General features: G+C 51.4%; 3 protein-coding genes across 4 annotated transcripts; 1 reads left to right on the forward strand and 2 right to left on the reverse strand.

The window, feature by feature from the left end:
* Nucleotides 1-1,245: 1,245 nt before the first annotated feature.
* On the reverse strand, nucleotides 1,246-3,313 carry LOC114506113 (CMP-N-acetylneuraminate-beta-galactosamide-alpha-2,3-sialyltransferase 2-like). Its single transcript, XM_028523614.1, has 6 exons — nucleotides 3,284-3,313; nucleotides 3,005-3,133; nucleotides 2,671-2,849; nucleotides 2,301-2,586; nucleotides 1,956-2,090; nucleotides 1,246-1,401 (listed from the first exon to the last, which is right to left on the reverse strand). The coding sequence occupies exons 1-6, from the start codon at nucleotides 3,311-3,313 to the stop codon at nucleotides 1,246-1,248; spliced, it is 915 nt and encodes a 304-aa protein (XP_028379415.1).
* Nucleotides 3,314-5,714: 2,401 nt separating this feature from the next.
* Nucleotides 5,715-8,337, reverse strand: C9H20orf173 (chromosome 9 C20orf173 homolog). The gene is made up of 5 exons (XM_028525043.2): nucleotides 7,966-8,337; nucleotides 7,553-7,734; nucleotides 7,309-7,471; nucleotides 7,120-7,171; nucleotides 5,715-6,420 (listed from the first exon to the last, which is right to left on the reverse strand). The coding sequence occupies exons 1-4, from the start codon at nucleotides 8,275-8,277 to the stop codon at nucleotides 7,145-7,147; spliced, it is 684 nt and encodes a 227-aa protein (XP_028380844.1). The 5' UTR covers nucleotides 8,278-8,337; the 3' UTR covers nucleotides 5,715-6,420; nucleotides 7,120-7,144.
* Nucleotides 8,338-12,097: 3,760 nt separating this feature from the next.
* On the forward strand, nucleotides 12,098-23,365 carry ERGIC3 (ERGIC and golgi 3). Of its 2 annotated transcripts, XM_028524801.2 has the most exons (14): nucleotides 12,098-12,255; nucleotides 12,373-12,443; nucleotides 12,560-12,647; nucleotides 12,867-12,986; nucleotides 17,793-17,886; nucleotides 18,728-18,893; nucleotides 19,033-19,090; nucleotides 20,270-20,284; nucleotides 20,972-21,003; nucleotides 21,812-21,908; nucleotides 21,984-22,048; nucleotides 22,725-22,861; nucleotides 22,935-22,990; nucleotides 23,178-23,365. In XM_028524801.2, exons 1-14 carry the CDS (start codon nucleotides 12,168-12,170, stop codon nucleotides 23,255-23,257), a joined length of 1,167 nt encoding a protein of 388 aa, XP_028380602.1. In that variant the 5' UTR covers nucleotides 12,098-12,167; the 3' UTR covers nucleotides 23,258-23,365. The 2 variants fall into 2 exon arrangements, with proteins under 2 accessions (XP_028380602.1, XP_028380603.1); XM_028524802.2 differs by lacking the exon at nucleotides 20,270-20,284.
* The last annotated feature ends 870 nt before the right edge of the window (nucleotides 23,366-24,235 follow it).

Raw genomic sequence — 24,235 nt, forward strand, 5'->3', positions numbered from 1 at the left:
ACACATGCCAGGCAATCATTAAAAAATCACATAAGTGCTGATGAGGATGCAGGGCAAAGGGAACACTCATACAATATTGGTGGAATTGCAAATTGGTGCAGCCACTATGGGAAACTATATGGAGATTCCTCAAAAAGTTAAAAATAGATCTGCCGTATGACCCAGTGATACCACTTCTGGGTACTCACCTATAGAAAACAAAAACATTAATTCAAAAAGGTATATGCACCCCTATGTTCACTGCAGCGTCACTTACAGTAGCCAAGATATGGAAGCAACCTCAGTGTCCACCAACAGACGAATGGATACAGAAGATGTGGTGTGTATATAATGGAGTACTACTTAGCAAAGAAAAAGAATGAGATCTTCCCTTTGTGAAACCATGGATGGACTGGACCTAGAGGGTGTTAGGTTATGTGAAATAGATCAGACAGAGAAAGATGAATACATGGTTTCACTTACATGTGGAATCTAAAAATAAACAAAACAGACCCAAGACACAGTAAGCTGATGAATGCCGAGGGGGAGGGGGAAGGGGAGATGCGTTACAAACAACTAAAATGGTTAAAATGGTCAATTTTATGTGTACTTTACCACAGTAATAATATTTTCAAAGTTGAGTTAATACTGATATTTCCACTTTGAAGTTACTGTCACAGGGTTTTTACTGGACCTATTTGGTTGTGTATTTGGCTCCTAGTGGTACTAGTATAGTTACTTATTTACTTTATTTCATAATATGTATTGTGTAGTTGCAAAAGTAATACCAATATTATAAAAAAATCTACTGAGTGAAATTAAAAATTTCTTAGCAGTTCTTTCTGCCCACAGAATCACCTCCTATGAAGGATACACAGCATACTGAGTTCTAAGAGAACTCAAAAGAATTTTTTCTGTGGTGGTTATGCCATCAATCTGATACCCCGTGAGGTCCATTTGATTTGTCTTCACCCTTAGGGTTCGCTTCTTCCCCTTGTTCATTTAATTTTGTTTTGTGATATGGTCAATGTATACACGGGTCACATGGTGCTATGTCTGCTGGTGAGAAGCTGGGACAGAAGGCACGCACCCCTTCTAAGTCCGCAGGAATCCGATGGGAGAAAGAAGCTAGGGTTTTATTGGGGAGCAGAGTGGTCTCCACCCAGGGTCCCCCTGAAGCCCCGGTGCCTCTCCGACGCTCCAAGAGCCCCGTGACTGCCCGGCAGCCTCCTGAGCCTCCAGTGGCTGAACAGGCTGCAAACCAGTTCAGCTGTAGATAGCAACCTTCCCCTCGCACTGAAGGTAAAGGATGATCTTGCTCTCACTTGTGAAACTGTGCACGTCGCTAGTGAACCGATATTTATCATCCCAGTAATGGGACCACTTCAGGAAGTTGTCTGTTCCAAAACCAAACAAAGATACCTGGGAGATAGGACAAGACAGGAGAGGGCCATGGGGTGGCAGGCTAGATCCGGTCCTGCACCCATGCCCACCTACCTTTCTTTCAGCAAACGCTCACTGAACAGCGAATGTGACAGGCATCTTCTTGGAGCTTGGGCAGGGGTGGAAACAGAGCTCCCCTTCTCCAGGGAAGACAGATTCTGAGCACACAGAGTGACCCCAGAGCCCAGAAAAGCAAGCATCAGTTAGCAGCTCCTCCTCATATTGGAGGGAGAGAGAGGACTCCCCAGGGAGACGAGAGAAGGGCGTCCCGGGCAGAAGGAGCAGTGAGTGAGAAGGCACAGGCAGCTGGTGTGTTTGGAGAATGCCAGCAAGCCCAGCGTGTGAGCATGGGGGAGAGGAGGGGAGAGGAAGGGTTGGATCATGCAGGGTCTTGAAAGCCAAGCAGGAAACTTTAGACTTAACCTAAAGTCCCTAAGAAAAATAGACATTATTATTATTATTATTATTATTATTATTATTATTATTTTAGTGGCAGAAGGATGAAAGTCTGTGAGTTGCCCAAGATATCTTACCTGGTCACAGGTGTGCAAAGCATACAACAAAGCCACGAACCCCAAAGAAGGTAAATAGTTGTTTCCATCCAATGGCTCTAAGTTCAGCCAACGCTCTTCCACATACTTGAAGAAGGTGAGGCTGATGATGGAGACCTGGGCAAAATGGAGGAATGCCGATCTGCAGTCCACCTCGTGGCTGCCTGCGGCCACAGTGCCCTCCTACTCCTTCCCTTCCTCCCTTCTGGGTCCCTCACCTTGTCTTCACCCTGACCACTTCCACGGGGGAGCTGGGGTATTTGAAATCTAGAAAAGGATTGGGAGGGGGTAGTTTCAGAGTCATTGACACAGCAGTCCCATGCTTACATAAGCCCTGGGGGTGCCCAAGTATCCAGCAAGGGTCTCTCTGGGGTCCCCACTGTCACCCCCTACAAGGCCCCCCTTGCCGCCACACCCGGGGTTCCTCGGCTTCCAGATGAAATCCTGATTCTCCAGTGCTCTCATGAACCAGTCCAGACCAGATGCATTCAAAGGGAGCAGCAGCAGCTGGGCGCCAGGATCCCGCGTGCTGGCTGTGTCAGGGTACATGATGCGCACGGTGGTCACGTTCCCCACGTCCGCCTCAAAGCCTTGGACAGGGGCTTGGTTCATCCTGGGGAGGAGGGCAGGGTAGACTTTGGGGGAGGAGGAGGATTAGGCCCAGCCGTCCTGGTCCCCTCCTCCGACCCTCACCGACCTGAGGACCACGTCGTGCTGGTTAATGGCAGAGCCAAGGCCAGAGCCCCGAAGGAGTCTTGAGTTTCCCACCACTGCACAGGTCAGGCAGCTGGAACCCCTATGGCCCAGGGAGGGGCTGGGAGACGTTTTAATTGGCTGCTGCTTCTGCTTCTCAAACTCCTTCCCTGATTTCATGCCCTGAAGTTCACAGCATAGGAGGGAGGAATTTAAGGGCTTGTTCTAGACCCCCACCACCTGTGAAAGAAGGTTCGAGCCTGGGCCACGAAGGGAGGGATGGCCAGGGCCTGGGGTCGGGGGCAGGGGTTGGACCGCAACCAAGACTGTGCACTGACCAACCACAGCATCAGAGCATCGGAGGACACGGACTCCTCTGACAGCAGGGGCTCGATGGCCCTTTCGAAGCGTCTGTCGAACCAGGCGGAGTCGCCCGCAGTGTGGAGGCAGGGGGAGCACTTGTGGGTCTGGAAGGAGCACATACACTTTCTGAAAGTGTCACTTGGGCATTTGCAGGTCCTTGGGCGTACTCGGGGCCTTTCACTGAGGTCATTCTGACTAGATTCCCAACCCAGGAAGAAGGCCATCAAGCACAACGTAAGCATACAGGCAGCTACCAGACTCAGCCTCCTGTACTGCGCCTTCATCTCTGGCGCCTGCGATGGGACCTTAGGAGACAGTGGATTGGCTCTGAAACCTGGCTGGGAAGGAGGAGGGGCTGGGGTCAACAGACATCCCCAGCAGCCCTGTCCTGTGGCTCCCCGCCCTCCCACAGCCCTTCACTCCACACCTCCCCGGGACATCTCACCTCTTGCCTCCCCAGTCACCTGCCAACCACTAACGGAAACTCTGCCAAGGTCTGAGATTTGAGTCTGAAAGGACAGGAGAGGTGACACTTGTGTCCTGTGGTCTCCTAGGGGAGACTGAGGCCCAGAGAGGTCTTCATGCCAGCCCAGTTAGGTCGGGGACCTCATCACAGAGACCACATTGTGACCTCCTCTGCGTAGGCTATTGGCACGGCAGCCTCCACTCTGACATTCAGCCCTGAGCCAGCCAACAAGGGGGGCTTGGAAGTCGCTGTCAAGGGGGCAGGAGGGCGAGGAGGGAGCCACTGCGGGGCAAGTCTGGTGTGGATGCGCGGGAGACATCATGGGGAAACACAGGGCTGCCTGGAACCTCTCAGGTCAGAGAGGATTTATCACATTGGTATATTCAACCCTTAGAACCTCTCAGGGGTTGAGTTTCTTTTGTTTTTGAAAATTATGACCAAGGTGAATACATGAAGATAGTAACCCCCCCAAAAAAAAATCATATCGTCTGGACGTGTTTTTAATGAGGAGCAGTGGCCTGCTCTCCTTCACGGGCCTCCCGTTCTAGCCCTCCTTGCTGGTGTTCGCTTCCAGATCTCTAAGCGCTCACACCACTATATCATGACGTTGTATATAGACTACCTACCTGCCCTGTATGGTCGTTATGCTTGGTAACAGTCCCTTGGCCACTTCGTGGACCCTGAACTGTATTTTCCAGCTTGTCACTTCAAGACAAGGCCTCTTTTTCTTTTTTTTTTCAGTCCACACCTGAGGACATATTCACTGATTCATCGATGTGAGAAGAACATTGATCGGTGGCCTTCCGTACGTGCCCTAACCTAGGTGCGCACCTTGCCCAGGCATCAAACCCTAAACCTTTCCGGTGTACGGGACAATGCTCTAAGTGTGCCACCCAGCCAGGGCGAGACGAGGCTTCTTGAAGCCCTTTCTCTAAAATGAGGCTATTGTGTCCATATACTTCTATTTGTCCATTGTTTCCTCTTCACCTTCCCCACTGTTGGTACTTTGAACTTTGATGTCGTCAAGGATAACATTTGCGTTCTGTTATGAAGTCATCCTCTTGCACAAAGTGTTCAGGTGCCCAATGAGAAAATGAGTGAGTCTCTGTCATCTTCAGCACAGTATGGCTAGATTTTCACGGGTATCAACACATGGGTGTTGGGAGGGGGGGGAAGAATTCTATGTGGGGAAATATTTAGAACAGGCATGGTCTACAGACATCTTACACATACATTGAATGGAAATAAATGACATGCCACACCTAACTATAAGACAACCTGAAAAATGTTGTGTTTTCTCGGGGGGGAAAAATGGGTTTGCTTAACACCCAGCCAGTCTCTGCTCTGTTGCCCTCCCTGCTTCCACACTAGCCTTATTCTAAGTCTATTCTCAACATTAATTCTTGCTCAAAACAGATCAGACTTGCTAGCTGGTGACTTCTGAGTATTTCTCCAAGATATATTTGTTTTTAACTTCCAATTGAGTTATTGTCAACATGTAATAAACTTTTTGACAAATGAGGATATTGTTACATTTTTCTGCAAAATGAACCATTCTAATGGGTTGGGTTTGTTTTTTTTTTTTAATCTCTTAATATAATTCATTCCCTGGTTTCCCCTCAAAAACATTAGGTTACTTTTAAAAATCAAATCGTTTGTCTATAAAATTAAAACAGCTTTGCACAGTCCTGACGGGAGTGGCTGATGTCTTGGTTGGGGGTCATCCTGCAAAGCAAAAGTTTGTGAGTTTGATTCCTGGTCAGGGAGGCCTGGTCTCTGGCTGGGAGAGTCCAAGAGGCAACTGATGTTTCTCTCCCTCTTTTTCTCCTTCCCTCCCCCTCTTTCTAAAAACAAGTAAATAACTTTTTTAATTAAAAATAAAGATTAAAGTAAAAAATGCTCAATATATGAATATATTCTACTTTTCTTTTTCTCAATGACATTTTTGTTTTGTTGAGATGTAATTGTTATATAACATTGTATTAGTGTAATTATGTACAACATAACAATTTGATATGTCTATGTTGTGAAATAATCACCATAGTTAACATCCATCACTTCACAAAGTTACAAATTTTTCTTCTGATGAGAACTTTCAAGATTACTTTCTCAGAAACTTTTATTTATTTTTTTAAAGATTTTTATTTATTTTTAGAGAGGGGAAGGGAGGGAGAAAGAGAGGGAGAGAGACATCCATCGGCTACCTCCCACATGAGGGAGGGAGGGAGGGAGGGGAGCCCTTGAGCTGCCTTAGTGGCTGCCTGGGAATTCAGGAGTTCAGTGCCCATGTGGGCAGAGGAGCCTGAGTCCAGGGGCAGCAGAGAATTGGAACGGAGGCCCCTACAAAACACTCAACCTCCAGCGAAGAGCTGAGCCAGAAAAAAATTCACCCTCCAGCATAGGATGAAATAAGGAGGCTCATTTCTTTTATCCTGTGGGGAAAGAGCCTCCCCAAGAACTGAGTCAGGGCTTTAAACCCAACCATGGAGTTGGGTCTAAATTTACACCATCTGCATGATCCAGGAACTCTGGCAGACAAAGCCACAGAAATATTGCCCGAGATCCGGAGGTCAAGTCAGGCCCTTCCTCCCCTGACACTGTCCTCACAGGTAAGAGAATCTGACCAGGATTTTATTCAGTACCCGACTGATGTCCGCACAATTTCCTCTTGCCCTTCAGCTCTGAAAGTCCTCATAGTTCTACTGTTGCTGCTAAAATCTCAAAATTCTCCTGCTTTCAGGACCAAAGGACTAGGACTTGTGTGGACCGGCAGGGCATCACATGTGGACGGTGAGCTTGCCCACCACACACTGGCTGACTCCCACTTCTGCTTCTGTGCTAGGTGGTAACCTCCTTAGGGCCATTGTTCTGATTAACATCCTCTCACTTTCCTTGCTTCTCTGATCCAAATCCAAAAGGGGCATCCTGGTGAATGAGGGAGAAATGTATGTGTTAACAAAGGGATCCTGCCCTCGTCCCACCTCCCCTCATTCAACACCTCATTCAACATCAAGTGTGAAAAAGAAAAGCCATCAAGTGTGACAGGCTGCCTCCTGGAGCTGGGAGGAGAATAGAATGCACTTTCTCCAGGGAAGACAGATTGTGAATGCAGAGAATGACCCCAGGGCCCAGAAAAGTGAGCATCAGTTAGCAGCTCCTCCTCATATTGGAGGGAGAGAGAGGATTCCCCAGGGAGAAGAGAGAAGGGCGTCCCAGGCAGAGGGAGCCGTGAGTGAGAAGGCACAGGCAGCTGGTGTGTTTGGAGAATGCCAGCAAGCCCAGCGTGTGAGCCTGGGGGAGAGGAGGGGAGAGGAAGGGTTGGATCATGCAGGTCTTGAAAGCCAGGTGGAAATTTTTAGGGTCTATGCTGAAGGCATAGGGGAGGGGCATTTTAGGTGGGGAAGGAATAAGACGCTGAGCTGGGTCCTAGATGGATAAGGCACAGAACAGAGCCACGAGCCCCAGGGATGGAGGCTGACTCTGGTTATCCAGCCTGCCGCTCTGGCTGTACCTGAGGAAGGTGTAGCTGACCACCAGGGCCTGGGGAAGAAGGGCAAGGGGGCCTACCTGGGGCCCTTCCCACAGCAGCCCACAGCCACGTATCACTCCTTCCTATCCCCTTACCTTGTCTTTGCTATCTTCCATTTCACTAGGGAACTAAGTCATCTTCCAAAATCTAAGAAAGAATTAGGAGGTGGGGAAGTGTCAGCAGACCCTGAGACCTGGGCATGTCCTGCAGCTGCCCTCAACAGGTTATCCTGCAGTGGCCTCCCCACCCCCATGCGAAGAATGTCTGAGTTCCCAGAGCATCACCTCCTGACTCAGAGCATCTGAAGTCCATGCCAGACCCGAAAGCTTCAGGAGAAGCAGCAGCAGCTGTCTCCAGGAACCCTGGGCCCCAGCATTCCCACGGCAGCTGAAGCCTATGGTTTCATTCCCTACTGCCTTGAAGCGCTGAACAGGGGCCGGTTTCACCCTGGGAAGGAGAACAGACACTGGCAGGACTCTGGGGACGGGCCTGGACCTTCCTGCACCCTGCCTTCACCTCAGCACCCACCTGAAGACTGTGGTGTGTTGGGTGACGTTGTTGCTGAGGCCAGAAGCCCTTTGCAGGACCTTTGAGTTCCCCACCAGCACACAAGACCCACAATACAGATCATTATGCCTCACTGAGAGTCTGGGAATCACCTTGAACAGCTTCTCCCACACTTTGCCCAGCTCGCTTGCTGAGCTCATGCCCTGGGAACAGCCAGAGGGAGGAGATTGAGGGCTAGGACCCAGCTATCAACTCCCAGTGGGAGGAAAGCAGACCCAGGTGGGTGAAACCCCTACCCAGAGGTCAGGGGCTAAGGGTCTGAAGATGGGAGGTGCACTAAGCCAGGGCCAAGGGCAGGGGTTTGGGCTGGAAGTGGGAGATGGGCTAGGCCTGGGAAGAATGGGGAGGGGTTAGGCCCAGTGTTGACCACTGACCAACCACCAGAGCACAGCACTGGGGGTCACGGATTCTGTTGTCCTCATCAGGGACCCCATCGTCTTCTCATAGCATGCGTCAAAGCAGTTTGCTTCTCTGACTGTGTGGTGGTACAGGGAGTAGTTGAGGGTCCCAGCTGGGCTGCCACACTTCTTGCACTTGAACCAAAGGCAGTTGCCACACCATGGTACCAAGTATGTCAGTTTTTCCTGGGGTGCCGATTCAGGTTTCCGATCCAGGCAGCGGATCATCAGACACAAGAGGAGCACCGAGAAGATCCAGAGGGCAAGAATCTGACACACATGCTTCATGTCTGACCCGGGTGATGGCTTCCGTGGCAGGCATCAGACTGGCTTCTCCACCTGGGTCCGGGAAAGAAGAGGGTGAGGCCATAGCCAGCCGCTCAAGTCTCTGTCCCACTGGCCTCTACAGCTCCCCAGCCTCCACCCTCCACCCCATACCTCCTCCCAACCCCATCTCTTCTGCCTCTTCATCCATTTGCTCACCTCCAAACAGGACTCTAACTGGGCCTGGGAGGGAAGGTGCAAGAACAGAAAGATAATATATGCTGTGTCCTGTATCCTCCCCGCAGGAGGAAAGCTTGGCTCTCAGTGGGGTCCATCTGCCACCCAGTTATAGCACACACCTCATCACAGACTCTGCATTGTGACCTCCCTCCCTCAGCCTGCCTGGGCAAAGCCACCACACTCTCCTGTCCGTCACACACAGGTGGCCTACACAAAGAAAGGGTCCAACTTTGTGTCTTCTTTACTGTTGCAACCCTAAGACTTCGAATTATCTAAGACTTAGAACCATCTAAACATTTATGGGATTCACGGACAGAGTCAAGAGAGAACGTAAATCCAATTTATGTGTGATGACCCCTCTCCAGTTCTGAGACCGGCTCTGTGTCCTGCAGCTCATTGGACGTCCACTGAGACGTCTCAGAGACCCCGCACAGCGAACAAGCCTGAGACTGAGCTCTGGATTTCCCCCTTTAAACCAACGCCTTCCCAAGACTTCTCTGTCCTTAAGTGGTCCCGCCATTTGCCCAGTTGCTGAAGCCAGAAGCCCGTGTGCTGTCCTTGATTTCTCCCTCTCTCATGATTTCCAAATCCATTTGCTTCTATCTCCAAACTGCTTTCCTCTCTTCATCTCCACTCGCACCCCTTTAATTCAAGGGGGGAAAGGTCAGAAACCATTTTATTGTGTTTTTAAATCAAAATGTTTTCTTCCACGGGATGAGAATAGTCAAACAGTTCATCTTAACTAGTGGCAATATGCACTGGGTATTTTATAGCTTTTAAAACAATTCACCAGAAACTCTGAGTAAGGTCTGTAGTCCAGGTATTATATTGTACCCATGTCAATTGCCTGGTTTGAAATCAAATTGCCAAATTACTATAGGTGCTATGTGGTAAGAGAAACTGGGTGATGGGTACATGGGACCTCCCTTTACTATTTTTGCAATGTTTTATGGCCTATAGTTACTTCAAAATAAAAAGATTTTTTAAATCAGCTAGAAAAAGATACATAGTGAGCTTTAGTGCTGTTTTGTCAACTGATACAACCTCTTTTTTTTTTACTGTTGTAAAACACTCAAAAACATTACAGTTTTAACCATTTTAAAGTGTGCAATTCAGCAGCAAGACATTCACAGTGTCGTGCAGCCATCGCCACCGTGCAGTTCCAGAACACAGTCATCGCCCCGGAAGGAACCCCCACACCCACTAAGCAGCCATTCCCCATTTCCCTCTTCTCTAGCCCCTGCGGGGTGGAAGGGGAAGGGGGAGGGAATGTTTCCAGGTGGTACCAATGCTGCTGGTCCGGGGGAGATCCACTGCCTTCCCTTAACATATTCAGCCAGCAAGTATTTTACAGAGAAAAACTGATTCCTTTATTAAGATGGAAGTTTACCTGGCTGGCGTAGCTCAGTGGATTGAGCACGGGCTGGGAACCAAAGTGTCCCAGGTTCGATTCCCAGCCAGGGTACATTCCTGGGTACCCTGCCATAACCCCCAGCAACCGCACATTGATGTTTCTCTCTCTCTCTCTCCCTCCCTTCCCTCCATAAAAATAAATAAATAAAATCTTAAAAAAAAAAAAAAAGATGGAAGTTCAGCCCTGGCTGGCATACCTCAGTGGATTGAGTGCGGGCTGTGAACCAGGCATCACAGGTTCGATTCCCAGTCAAGGCACATGCCTAGGTTGTAGGCCACAGCCCTCAACAACTGCACATTGATGTCTCTCTCTCTCTCTCTCTCTCTCTCTCTCTCTCTCTCTCTTTCTCCTTCCCTTCCCTCTCTAAAAATAAATAAATAAAAACTTAAAAAAAAAAAACCCCTGCCATCCCATGATGTGCCCAAAGTAGGACAGCTTCAGTTTAAAAAAAAAATGGAAGCTCATATTCAAATTATATTTGTCCTTTCTAAAGAAGGACTTAGAATGTTTTCCTTCCACAGCCTGCAACAGCTTCCTAGCTGGTATCTCGGCTTCTGTTTTATCCTTTCCCTCATCCATTCTTCACCCAGGAACTGGCATGATCTTAAACTAATTTCCTGCTTGGACCCTTAAAATGGCATCCCATTGCACTCAGAATGAAATCTGAAACCCTCACTCATCTTACACATTTCCCAGCCATTTCGGCTTTTTCCTGCTCCTAGAACTTTCCAAGTTCCATCTTGCCCCAGGGCCTTTGCATTTGCAGTTCCGCTTCCAGGAACACAGCTCTCCCTCCCACTCGTAACCTCAGCACTTCACCTCCCTAGTTCCGTCCCTTTCTTCAAGTCTTATTTTAAATGTCATTCACTGGGGGTTCCTTCCATGAAGCCTAGATTACTGAAGTCCCTAAGAAACTCTGTTAATTGTGCCCTGAGACCCCTGACATGGCCCTATTCACCACGGTACAAATATGTATTAAAGGAGTGAAGGAGTCAGTCATTTAGTCTGGAGTCACACTGGGGAGGGAGGGCTTCCAAGTGAAACACGGATGGGCCCAGGATGACACAGGTCAGAGAGGACAATTTCTGCTAAGGTTACCCCTGGGAATCCGTTAGAGAACAAATGCCTCTTGCACTTGGTGATGGCAGCTTATGCGTGGAAAAGACCCAGGCTCTGGAAACAGAAAAAAACAGGCCTTGAATCCTAGCTTGGCTCCATTAACTAACCCTACAACCTTGGGCAAAGTCAGTTCACCGCTTGGCTTCCCCAGGGTTGTTCTGATGGTAGAATGAACCCGTCACAGCACTTAGCATATTGTCAGTTTTCCATTAATGTGAGTTAGTCCTTTCCCCTTCCCTAGCAAACGCAAGCCTGAGGGCAGAAGGGGGACTCCGGCTTTGGTCAGCCTCTCCCCAGACTGCCACAAGCCACCCAGCTCCAGTGTCCCTCCTCCTCTTCCTGGAAGCCTTCTCTAACCGAGCACCTCAGTCACTTTCTCCTACAGATCCTCTCACCCAAGTCCTGGTCTTACATCACTGAAAAGATTTGGGCCATGCACCACCACAAGCCACGCTCAGGAGACTGGTGTCGTTGAGAAAAATCAGCCCCAAAGTCCTGGCTCCCAAAGTCTTTTGAGGTCCAGAAGAAACCAGTTGGAATCAGGCCCTGCCATTAATGGGCTGGGATGCAGCGCAAGTTACCAGCTTCTCCAGGCCAGTTTCTCCTCCAGAAAATGGACGCCGCACCTACTTGCTACAGCGGTGATTCTCAAACTGAAACCTGGGAGCCGCACCTACAGGTTCTGATTCAGCAGGTCTGTGTTGGGGCCCGGTAATTTTCATTTCTAATCAGTTTCCAGATAATAGTGAAGCTGCTGGTTGGGGACACTTTGAAAACCACTGTCCTAGTAGGTTCCAAGTTGTTCCAAGTCTGATGTGAAACTCTTGGCGATGTTCCCAGCACAAGCTTGACAAGCGAGTGCTATTGCTGTCTGTACCCCGCAGAGGCCTCCTCCGGGCACCCTGGGTCCACAGAGGACCACCCTGCGTGAGGGAGCACTTGCCAGCAGACGCCGTCCAGACAAGGTCGCCTGTAGCACCTAAGGGACCGACAGCCTGAGAGGGAACTCGGGTGAAGGGTGGGGCCGAACGTGCGCCTCGCTGCGCCTGCGTGCGGAGAGTGGGGCGGGGCTCAAGCTCCGGGCCGGAAGCTGGAGGCTGCAGGGGCGGGCCGGCTGGCATCCGCTTTCCGGCTGGTCCCCATGGAGGCGCTGGGGAAGCTGAAGCAGTTCGATGCCTACCCTAAGACTCTGGAGGATTTCCGGGTCAAGACCTGTGGGGGCGCCACGGGTATGCAGTGGCGGGGCAGGGGTCTCGGGGAGAGGGGTGTCCTGCACTTTGTCCGGCCTGCCTGGGGCAGGGAGCGATGAGCAAAGGCCATTCTGACCCTCGCTCCCTGCTCCACAGTGACTATTATCAGTGGCCTTCTCATGCTGCTGTTGTTCCTGTCCGAGCTGCAGTATTACTTAACCACAGAGGTAAGGGGCGGGGCCTAGTACATTTGCCCGCCTTGACATTATGGGAATAGCATCTTTAGGAATGGGAATGGGTGTGGGGCAGGGGGCCAAATCTTACTGAGGTAGTGCTGCCCCAGGTGCATCCTGAACTCTACGTGGACAAGTCACGGGGAGATAAACTGAAGATCAACATCGATGTATTTTTTCCGCGTATGCCTTGTGCCTGTGAGTACCTCCCTTAGGGTGGGAGTTGCAGGTCCCAGGGTTCTCAGGTGGGCTTCCAGATTTACACTTATAGCCTGAGGTTCTGGACTGGAGCCCAGGGCATCCCCCTTCCCCTAACCCACTGTTGCCCCAAGACAGGCCCAGCATCCCCTACTCTCCAAAACCCAGATTCCCTTGCAGGCAGGTTCTCAGTACCTTACCCTGGCTTCCTGCTTCCAGATCTGAGCATTGATGCCATGGATGTGGCTGGCGAACAGCAGCTGGATGTGGAACACAACTTGTTCAAGCAACGGCTGGATAAGGATGGCATCCCCGTGAGCTCAGAGGCAGAGCGTCATGGTAACTGGGGGAGGGGGCCTGATCTCAGATCCCAGAGCCGGATGTGCCCAAGCCCTATGTTTGGCAAGTGGGCTATGGCTGGCCTAGTGACCAATGAAGCAACTAAGACCCAGAGAAGTCAAATGGCTTGCCTACGGTCTCTCAGCTGTTCATCATAGTGGCCTGAAATCCAGGCTCCTAGCCTCTGTATATTGAGAAGAATACTCTTACCTGGCTATCATTCTCAGATGTCCCCAGTACTTGCATATCATGGTCTGAGTAACAAAAGTTTGAGCATGGATCCTGTTGCCTTGGCAGACTTCCCATAGATGGACCCAAGCTTCTTTGAGTGTTTGCTTTCCCATCCTGTTAGCTGAATTCAGCCCTTAATGCTCTTTCCTTTCAGAATGCAGGGTGGCTTAAGGTTAAGAGTTGATATTCTTAAGTTAGATTACCTGAGTTCAGATGTAGTTTTGTATCTTTCATTCTATGACCCCAGCTATAAAGTGGTGGTAAACAGTGGTTCCCACCACCTGGAAGTATAGGATCAAATGAAGTAATATGTGTTTAATGCCTAGTACAGAGTGGTCGTTCACTTATAGTTTCTCCGCTTCTCTCTAGGCAGCCTCCCAATGTCTTCATTGACTGTTTTCCACCATACAAAACCCTCCTCAAAGCCATGATTTTTCATACCACAGGGATTGCTCTGTTGGTGAGCTTTATCCTTCATTCATTCAATAGATACATGTTGAACACCAGTAGAACCACTAGGATTTGCTGTAGGATTGGATGTGAGGTACAAGAGAGCAGTCAAGGCTTTGATTGCAAAGCTTTCGGCCTGGGCAAATGAATGAATTGAGTTAATGACCAGAGAGGGGGAGATTTTTTTGTGTTGTGTGGGAGAGGCAAGGGAATATTATGTATCCACTACTGTGTAACAAATTACCCCAAAAGTTAGTGACTTAGAACGACAAAGTAAGCCACTGGTTCTGGTGTAGGGTCTTAGGAGATTGGAGTGGAGCAGTTGGCTGGGCCTCTGGTCATTTGAAGGCCTGACTGGGGCTGGAGGAGCTGCATCTAAAAGCTCATTTTATCACACATCTGGCTGTGGCCGGGGTGCCTCCGTGCCTTCACCACGTGGCCCCTCAGTAGGGCCACCAAGTGTCCTCACAGCTGGCTTCCCCCTGTTCAAGTGACCTAGGAGAGAGTTGAAAACCATAATTTCTTTTATGACCTAGCCTCCAAAGTTGCACACCATCATTTCTGCAATGTACTAGGGGTTACACAGGTCAGCCCTATTCATTGTGGAAGGGGAATACATAAGGATGCAACTTCCAGGAGATTGGCATCATCTTGGAGAATGGTGCTTCATGGGAGAATGGGGATTTGGGGAGAAATTTCAGGTTTGAGGCATGTTAAATTTGGGATGTCCCTTGTAGACCCTACTGATGTGAAGGAGGCAATTAGATATACTAGTCTAGACTTTGGGGTAAAGGCTAAAGAAATAAGTTTAGGAGTTATCAGTATATAGATGGTGTTTGAAGCCATTGGACTGAATGACAAAACCTAGGGAGTGGATGCAGGTAGAGGAGAGGTCTAGGGTTGGGAACCCAGGCCCCTCCAATATTTAGAAGTCAGGAAATGAGGACCCAGGAAGGAAGATTGAGAAGGATTGGCCATTAAGGTAGGAGAGAGGCAAGAGATGTACCAACAGCCAAGAAGAGGAAGAGTTTCAAGGAGAGGGAGTGAGCAACGGTCGAAAGCTACTGATGGTCCAGTAAAATGAGGAGTGGGAATTGACCGTTGCCCTTGGTAACACTAGAGACTTTGAAAGGAATAGTCCTGATACTGTTGGGGATGAAAATCTAATCGGAGAGCAGAAAGGGAAGTAGGGACATCAAGTATAGGTGACCCTTTCAGGAGTTTTGCTGTAAGAGAGAACAGAGAAGTGGGGTGAGGGCTTGGAGAGAATGTGGAAATGGGGGCGAGTTTGGTGGTAAAATGAAGGGAGGTTCTGTTGCTTTTCATAGTGGAAATTGACAGCAAGGTGGATTAGCTAAGAGTGAAGAAAGGGGAAGGGACTTTGGAAGTGTAAGGAGAAAGGAAAACATAAATTAACCATCTCAGAGAATAGGAGAATGGGAGTGTGAACTCCTGAGTGAAATGAAATAGGACAGCACTGCCAGTCAGCTGTGAGGGAGGCACAGACAAGAAGTGGTTGCAGACAGCTGGATTTGACTAGGGTTTGGGTTTTGCTAGGCTTGCACAGTGAGGGGAGAGAGGAACTCATGAGTTGTGGTTATGTGCAAGAGAATAATTACAACAATGGACCATGGGATTTATTTTCCAGCTTTGTTCAGATATAGTTGAAATACAACACTGTGCAAGTTTAAGGTGTGATTCGATGTATGTGTATACTGCAAGATGATTAGCACAATAAGGTTAGTTGACACACTATCACCTCACATAGTTATCATTTTTGTGTGTGTGTGATGAGAGTATTTAAGATCTACTCTCTTAGCAACGTTCAGTGAACGTATACAACGCAGTATTGTTAACTATAGTCACCAGCAGATTTCCAGAACTCATTCATTTTGTAACTGGAAGTCTGTGCCCTTTGACCAACCTCTGCCCACCCCCCACCACCACCCCCCAGCCCCTGGCAGCCACCAGTCTGCTCTCTGTTCCTATGAGTTTGGCATTTTTGGAATCCACCTATAAGTGAGATCATACAGTATTTCTCTGTCTGTCTGTCTCTCTCTGTCTATTTCTATTGTACTTAGCATAATGTCCTCAAGGTTTTAGCCATGTTGTTGGAAATGACAGGATTTTCTTCTTTTTAGTGGCTGACTACATTCCATGTATATCACAGCACATCTTCTTTGTCCTTTCATTCATTGATGGACACCTAGCTTGTTTCCATGTCTTGAATATTCTGATAATACTGCAGTGAACGTGGGACAGCAGATAAGTCTTTTACATACTGATTTTACTGATTTCATTTTGTGTGTGTGTGTGTGTTTACACATATACATATACATGTTTTTTATGTATATATCTCCAGAAGTGGGATTGCTGGAACATATGGCAATTCTATTTTACATTTTTTTAAGAAATGTCTATACTGCTTTCCATAGTGGCTGTACCAATTTACATTCCCACCAACAGTGCACAAGGGTTCCCTTTTCCCCACATCCTCGCCAATACTTATCTCTTATTTTTTTTGTGTTGTTTTTTCTCTTTTGGGTTTTTGTTGTTATTGTTCTTAATAGTCATTCTAACAGGCATGAGGTCATACCTCATGGTTTTGATTCGCATTTCCCTGATGATTGATGATGTTAACCACCTTTTCAGGTACCTCTTAATGACATGTATGTCTCCTTTTGAAAATGCCTATTCAAGTCCTGCACCCATTTTTAACTGGATCATTTGGGGCTTTATGCTGTTGAGTTATGTGAGTTCCTTATATTCAGACGTTAACCTCTTATTAGAGATCACATTTGCAAATATTTGCTCCCATGCTGTAGGCCACCTTTTCATTTTGTTAGTTGCTTGTCTCTCTGTGCTGAAGCTTTTGGTTTTGATGCAGGCCCACTTGTTTGTTTTTCCTTTTGTCGACTCTGCTTTTGGTGTCAAATCCAAAAAATTATTGCCAAGACCAATGTCAAGGAGCTTTTTCCCTATGTTCTCTTCTAGAAATTTCATGATAGCAAGCCTTACATTTAAGTCATCAGTCCATTCTGGGTTCATTTTTATGAGTGATGTAAGATAGGGGTCCAAGTTCATTATCTGCACGTGAATATCCGTCCTTCCAGCACTGTTTGTTAAAGAGACCGTCCTAGCCCTGGCTGGCGTAGCTCAGTGGATTGAGCACGGGCTGGGAACCAAAGTGTCCCAGGTTCGATTCCCAGCCAGGGTACATTCCTGGGTTGCAGGCCATAACCCCCAGCAACCACACATTGATGTCTCTCTCTCTCTCTCTCTCTATCTCTATCTCCCTCCCTTCCCTCCTAAAAATAAATTAATAAAATCTTTAAAAAAAAAAAAAAAAAGACCGTCCTTTCCCCATTTGGACCTTGGAGTGTAAGTAGGGAAGTGAGGGCATGAAGGGGCGATCGTGTTAGTGGTGCTGAAGAATTGGTGTGCTCCGCAGAGCAGAGGTAGTGAGCTCGGAGCGTAAGGGTCAGTGCTGGCAGATCGGGATACCTGACATTGAATTTTGAACAGTTGGCTGTAATTGCTAATGACAGGGTCTAGGTATGAGCGTGGAAATGGATGGCTGGGGTGAGATGACAAAAGAAGAAGACCGTTGGAGGACAGGCGATCACGGTATTGAATGTTGAATTCAATTACGGTGACGTAGTTAGGGACAGGGAGCCGGCACAGAGTCTGGAAGCCCCATGGAAAGCGGTTCGAGGCACACACTTTGGAAGTAGAGCTGAAGCCTGCCACGTACTGTGTTGCATTGTGCAAAGTCATTTCTCGTGTCTTAGCCTCAGCGTCTTCTCAGGTATGATGGGGACAGTAACCTCACCTTCTCAGAGTCACTGTGAGGATGAAATGTGATGATGCATGTGAAGTACAGTGACCTGTACTGACATTTAGTATTGACCATTAGTGTTTTCTTACTGTTATTATTGTTGAAAGAAATAACACATGTGTTGGAGTGCTTAGTGCCTGACACATGGTATAGCACTATGTAAAACTTGACCATTATTATAAGTTTTATTATTCCCAAGTCACACTGCGGAGGGCCCATGCAGGGCTTGGGAGTACAGATGTCACTGTGCCTGCCCCCAGCTGACGCGCCCCCTGCCCTCTCTGTAGAGCTCGGGAAAGCGGAGATGAAGGTGTTTGACCCTAACACCCTGGACCCTGATCGCTGTGAGAGCTGCTACGGTGCCGAGACGGAAGACATCAAGTGAGCCAGACCCTGGCGGCGGGGGAGGGCAGGGGAGCAGGGCTCCCGTCAGGCGCCGTATGTCAGCAATCCTCAGCTGGAGGCAGGTGTGGTGGTCGGACCAAGAGTTTAGAGCAGGTGGGGCGTGTGCCTCAGTCACTGAGTGTGAGGGACTGAAGCTCCGTCCCCAGGCCCTGCCAGGGGCCGCAGACCTGGAGAAGAGGCTGCAATGGCCCTTGCTCTGGCTCAGAGGTGCTTTCTGGAGTCCAGCTGCCTGGTTCCACCCACGTGTCCTTGGGCCACGCCACATGGCCTCTCTCATGACAGGGATGATTGTAGCACTTTTCTTGTAGGAGTCATATCCAGATTAAGTATTTGTATCCTCTGTATACAGCCCTGAGGTGGAAGGCCTCGTTCAGATTATTAAACCCTGGATACAGAGCAACTGCTATTATGTTTCCCAGCCCTGACCCCTGACCCCTGACCCCTGAGAGGCTCATTCAGCAGGTCGGGGTGGGTCCTGTGAATATGTATTTTTAAAAATATGTATTGTGGTGAAATACATGTGACATAAACTTCACCATTTTGATCATGCACTCATAGCATTCGTTGTACAGTCATCCCCGCTGCCTGTTTCAGAACTTTTCACCACCCCAAACAGAATAGGAGTAGGTGTTTTTAACAGTCCCACGGTCACTGAGGGAGCACACTTAGAGAATGTTTGGTGGTCAAGCATGAGGGTCAAGGATGAGGCTCACGGAGGCTCCGTCAGCAGGCAGAACTGCTCCAGCCTGATTTCCCACGGTGCCAGCCCTGCTTCCGCGCCTCTGTGACCCTGTCAGCCCGCCCCCCTCTGCTGCAGGTGCTGTAACACCTGTGAGGATGTGCGGGAGGCATATCGCCGCCGAGGCTGGGCCTTCAAGAACCCAGACACGATCGAGCAGTGCCGGCGCGAGGGCTTCAGCCAGAAGATGCAGGAGCAGAAGAACGAGGGCTGCCAGGTGTACGGCTTCCTGGAAGTCAACAAGGTGCGGGAGGGACTGGGGCTGGGCAGGGCCGGGCTGGCTGTGGGTTGGCCCCACTCCACTGGGAATCGAGGGCCTGCCCGGGCCCTCATGAAGGAAGGGGAGGAAAAGGCTGGCTAGTGACAGGAAATGTCTCCTACAGGTGGCTGGAAACTTCCACTTTGCTCCCGGGAAGAGCTTCCAGCAGTCGCACGTGCACGGTGAGGGCCCTCCGTCAGCCAGCGGGGCTTAGACCAGGGGGCGCCCTGAAGAGTTTGAGGCCCCTTCACCCGCCTGATGCTCTTTGGCCCAGAGCAGACCTTCCCGTTGAGTGGTGGTCCCGTGCGACAGCCAGGGGCACAGGCTGCGGACCCTGACTCCTGGGCTCAGGTTTCCGTTTCAGGCCTTCTGGCTGTGTGAAACCTTGAGAAAGCTTCTTAACTTTCTCGAGCTTCCGTTTCCTACTTTACCAAATGGCGATGATAGTCCTTATCGCCTAGGGTATTTGGGCAAACTCGAAACTGTACCATGGGCCTGGGTTATGAGGGCACCCGTCTGAAAGGCAGTGCCCAGTCTCAGCCGGCCTGCGCGGGAGGCTATTGGGGAAGCCAAGGCTGTGTTGGCACACAGGTCTTTCCGCTCCCGAGTCATGGCCCGTGTGGGCAGTAGTGAGCCCTTCTCAGGTTCTTTCATAAAGCGGGGCCGAAGCTACTAGTGCCCACCTCACAGGGATGAAGAAATGAAATCTATGCTCATCCATTCCTTCATTCATGTGCTAGATATTTCGTACTGCGTGCCACATGCTAGTCGGGGTGCTAAGGATACAGCAGTGAACAGAACAAAGTCTCTGCCCTTAGAACATTCTAGCAAAGAAGCAGATAAAGCAGATAACAAACAAGTATGTGAAATATGTGGTATATCAGATGCTGGCAATCTGGCTGAAGTGAAGGTCAGGGAGCTAGTTCCTGGCATCCTGTTGATTCAAAGTGGGCGGGGAGGGGAGGTTGTGAAGTTTGCTGAGGACTTGTCCACCTTACATCCTACCTGGTCCTCAGGACAGCCCTGTGCAGAGATCACTGAGGCCCAGAGAGAGCAAGTGACTTGCTCAAGGTCACATAGCTAGAAATGTGGCTGCTTGGGCTCTAGGTCTTTTGTTCTTCCCAAGCTACCATACTTCTGCCCCCAACCCTCCTTGCACTCTTGCTGTTCAGGAAAGTGCTCCTTTGGACCTGGGGGGGGGCTTGTTAGCTGGGTCCAGACCCTGCTGCTGAGGCAAGAAAGATTCCAGTCTTCCCTCCTACCACATATCTTTCTCCATAGCTCTGATCGTGAAGCTCTGAACCTTCTTTCTCTCTCTTCCTTCTCTCCCCTTCTCTCCCCTTCTCTCCCCCATGCTGCAGTACATGCTGTGGAGAGTAAGTGGCCCTGCCCCCCGGGAGGCCAAGCCCCCACATCTGGGGCAGCCTCCCCTCCCAGGATGGGGGGAGGTTTGCATGGGTCTGGGATTGGGGCCTTCTCTGGCCTGGCCGCCGGGGTGACTGGGTGAGCTGGGGTTCCTTTCAGCAGAAGGGTCAGGGTCAGGCGGCAGGATGAGCTCACTCGGGAGCAGGGTGTGCAGGACAGCCACTGGGTTTTCTTTGGCGAGGGCTCTGAGGGAGGGGGAGGGGGGGTTGAGGAAGGAGCTTGGACAGCATTCTCAGGTCCCACCTCCCTGGGATTCAGTGACTAGCCATCCATTCTGGTTAACAAGAGAGCAAAGTTGGTGGGTTTTGTTTCCTGACGTGCAGGCACAGCCTGGAGGTGGGGGTGAAGGCCTGGAGCAATGCCCATGGCGGGCTCCCTGTGCCTGTTGGCAGAGCTGGGGTCTATGTTCTTAAGAACCCCAGGGAGGGCATGGCCTCTCCCCAGGCCCAAGGAAGGCCCTTCCTGGCTGCCCTCAGGCAAGGCCAGGCTGAGGGAAGAGGGGGCAGGATAAAGGGTCAGAGAAGAGCCTGGCAGGTCATTCTCCAGAGGGAAGAGTGAGGAGGCCTGAGTGAGGACGCGGAGGGAGTCAGGTGGCCAGTCCTGCTCCACCTGGTGACACCTTCCCCCTTCTCTCCTAGTCCACGACCTGCAGAGCTTCGGCCTCGACAACGTATGTACCAGATGGAAATCAGAGAGGGCGGGTGGGCGGGAGATGGTTGCCGCCTTCCCTTCTCCTCAGGGGCATCCTGGGCTGGGGAGCAGACAAAGAAAAGTATATCACGTTCTGACGGGGGACCCGGACTGAGGGCCGAGTCACTGGGAGTGACTTTTGACCTGCGATCCGGGCGGGCTGGAGACAGGAGATGGGCTTGGACAGGAGCATTCCCTCGGACTCGGTCAGGAGGGCCTGTGGCACTTCTCACGAACCACGGGGCCAGTGTGGGTGGATGAGCCGGAGAAGCCGGTGGATGCCAGGCTGCAGGACTCAGGCCATGCCAGAGAATCTGGTCTTTGTCCTGAGGGCAGTGGGCGGCTGTCCACCCACCCTAACCGGGGTCATGACTTAATCAGATGCGCAGAGTTGTAAAGACCCGTCTAGTGGCCGGGTTTGACAGAGACCAGAACAGGGCAGGAGCTGGGGCCCCTCCAGCCTAGGCTTCCCTGGCTTGAGACCCCAGGGAGAGTGAGCACCTGCCACAAAGGGCCCCGCCCAGTCTGTGTTTGCCTGAAGCATGGGTGCAGCAGGAACCTCCAACGCTGGGGCCTGCAGACTCTGTGAAGGAGGGGTCCCAGGTGGGGAGAAGGGGGGCCTGTCTCGGATGCCCCCAGACAGGCCCGCTCCTGCCCACCCCCCTCCCCACATGTTCGCTCCCAGACCCAGGGGCCCTGTCTGCACCTGTCCCGCAGAGCGTTGGGTGGGGTGGGGGCTGCTGGGGGCCTCGAGTGCTCTGAGTCTCGGGCCCTGGTGTTGCTTGCAGATCAACATGACCCACTACATCCGGCACCTGTCGTTCGGGGAGGACTACCCAGGCATTGTGAACCCCCTGGACCACACCAATGTCACTGCGCTTCAAGGTACCAGCCTGGGAGGCAGCCCCCGCCCCAAAGCCCTGCGAGGCACCCACGCCCACTGCCCTCTTCTCCCTGCAGCCTCCATGATGTTCCAGTACTTTGTGAAGGTGGTACCCACCGTGTACATGAAGCTGGATGGGGAGGTGAGTCAGCGGGGGCTCAGGTACCGGAGACCCTCTCCATGTCAAGCACTTAGGTCCCTTCAACTTGGGAGGCGAAGTGCCTCTCACGCTGATGAGCCGGCTGAAGAGCCGAGGCTCAGAGTGTAGGTGCTGTGCCCCCCGGGCCTCAGGCTGTCAGACGTCAAAGCACTTGCTCTTTTCACTCGCTCACACGCATCCATCTACACATCCAGTGCCCACTGTCTGTCCCCGTGGTCTGCCCTGGGCTGGGGCTAACCCTGCCCGGGCCCCCTACTCCTTTCTGCTGTGGCCTGTGCAGCAGCACCTCAGTGGACTGGTAGAACGCACGGGACTGAGTTTGCAGAGGCAGTGAGGCCCAGCCTTGCCCGGGGCTCATGGTGCGGCCTTGAAGAGCTGCTTCTCATCCGTGGACCTCCACTGAGAGGGTCCGCCAAACATAGCTGGGGGTGGTGAACCTGAGGAGCTGGTGACCGGAGGGGAAGCCGGGTTGTTAGGCTGGGAGAGGGCGTCGGGGCGGTCCCCAGGCCTCATGGTGTTGTTACCAACACAGAGCTCGTGTTCTCCTCCACGACTTTCAGGGTGCTGCGAAGCATGGGGCAGGAGCCAGGGCAGGGGGCGGGGGGGCAGGAGTCAGGTTGTAGACCTGGCCCCGGCCCGGGCTCCCCTCTTGTCCCAGGTGCTGAGGACAAACCAGTTCTCTGTGACCAGACATGAGAAGGTCGCCAATGGGCTGCTAGGCGACCAGGGGCTTCCCGGAGTCTTCGTGCTGTACGAGCTCTCGCCCATGATGGTGAAGCTGACAGAGAAGCACAGGTGAGGGTGGGGAGAGGGGGGGCGCCTGGCCTGGCGGCCGTAAGAGTGCCTGCTGACCCCCTCCCCCCGTCAGGTCCTTCACACACTTCCTCACGGGCGTGTGCGCCATCATCGGGGGCATGTTCACAGGTGAGTGCTTCCAGGTGTCTGGGGTCGGGGTGTGGTGGGAGTGTAAAGCCTGGGTTCCCCCCAGATTCTGGTTGGGGGAGAAGGGGTTCATCAAGGCCAAGGGCAGATGCTGGCTTGGCCAGGAAGGCTCTGGAGGCCCAGCCAAGGGCCCAGCTGGGCGAGTGCCAGCCCTCGTCTCTCTCCCCAGTGGCCGGACTCATCGATTCGCTCATCTACCACTCGGCACGAGCCATCCAGAAGAAGATCGATCTAGGGAAGACGGTGTAGTTGTCCCCTTGCCCCTTGCTGTCCCCTCGTTCTCCCGTTTCTCTGCCCGCCCCCCCCCAGAGAGTCCGTCGAGGCCCCAGGTTGATAAACATGTTGGTTGTGATAGTGCTGGTCTCCGTGTGGTTCTTGGGTCTGGCCGGAGCCTGGGGACGACCCCTCATCACAGCCACTTACTGAAGCCAGTCAGGACTGACAGGTCAGGCCAGATGCCCTCCAGGAGCCCCATGGACCTCCCCTGGTTTACAGGGCTCCATTCAAACCGGACTGATGCCGACCCCACGGTCCTCTCCCCAGTCCCTCCCCCACTGTGCTCTGGGGGCCTTCCGGTTTCAGCCTCAGGGCTGAGATGGACCTTTGCAGGATGAGTCTCCTGGAGCCACCGTGTCCCCCAGGTCCATGAGGGTCTGCCCCCAATGTTAGTATCAGAGCCCTGGGAGCGGGCTAGGGCTTGCCACTGCTGCAGTGACTGCCAACGCTGGGGCCCCTGCCGCCCCGAGTTCAGTCACGGGGGTCTCTGACCCTGGTCTGTGCTAAGCCTTGCTGGCTCCTGGTGCCAAGGGTGTCCAGCCAGGCCCTGTGTGGTCTCCTAGGCGGAGGCAGAACTGAAGGACGGGTACCAGTGGCCATTCTGGAGCAGGGCTAGCATCAGACCCCAGCTCTGGACTTAGTGAAGGCTTCCCATCGTAGAGCCCGGCCCCAAGCCCTGGCTGGTGTGGATTGAGCAGCGGCTGAGAACCAAGGTCACCAGTTCAATTCCCAGTCAGGGCACATGCCTGGGTTGCAGGCCAGGTCCCCAGTGGGGGGAGTGCAAGAATCAACCAGTTGATGTATCTTGATGTATCTGTTATACATCGATGTTTCTCTCCCTCTTTCTCCCTCCCTTCCCCTCTCTAAAAAATGAATAAATGAAACCTTAAAAAAAAAAAAAAAAAAACAGGCCCTGAGACCTCCCCACTCCCCAGAGACGTTAACAGCCAG

This window comes from Phyllostomus discolor, chromosome 9 (assembly GCF_004126475.2).
Source record: "Phyllostomus discolor isolate MPI-MPIP mPhyDis1 chromosome 9, mPhyDis1.pri.v3, whole genome shotgun sequence".
In the NCBI taxonomy this organism is placed as follows: Eukaryota; Metazoa; Chordata; class Mammalia; order Chiroptera; family Phyllostomidae; genus Phyllostomus; species Phyllostomus discolor.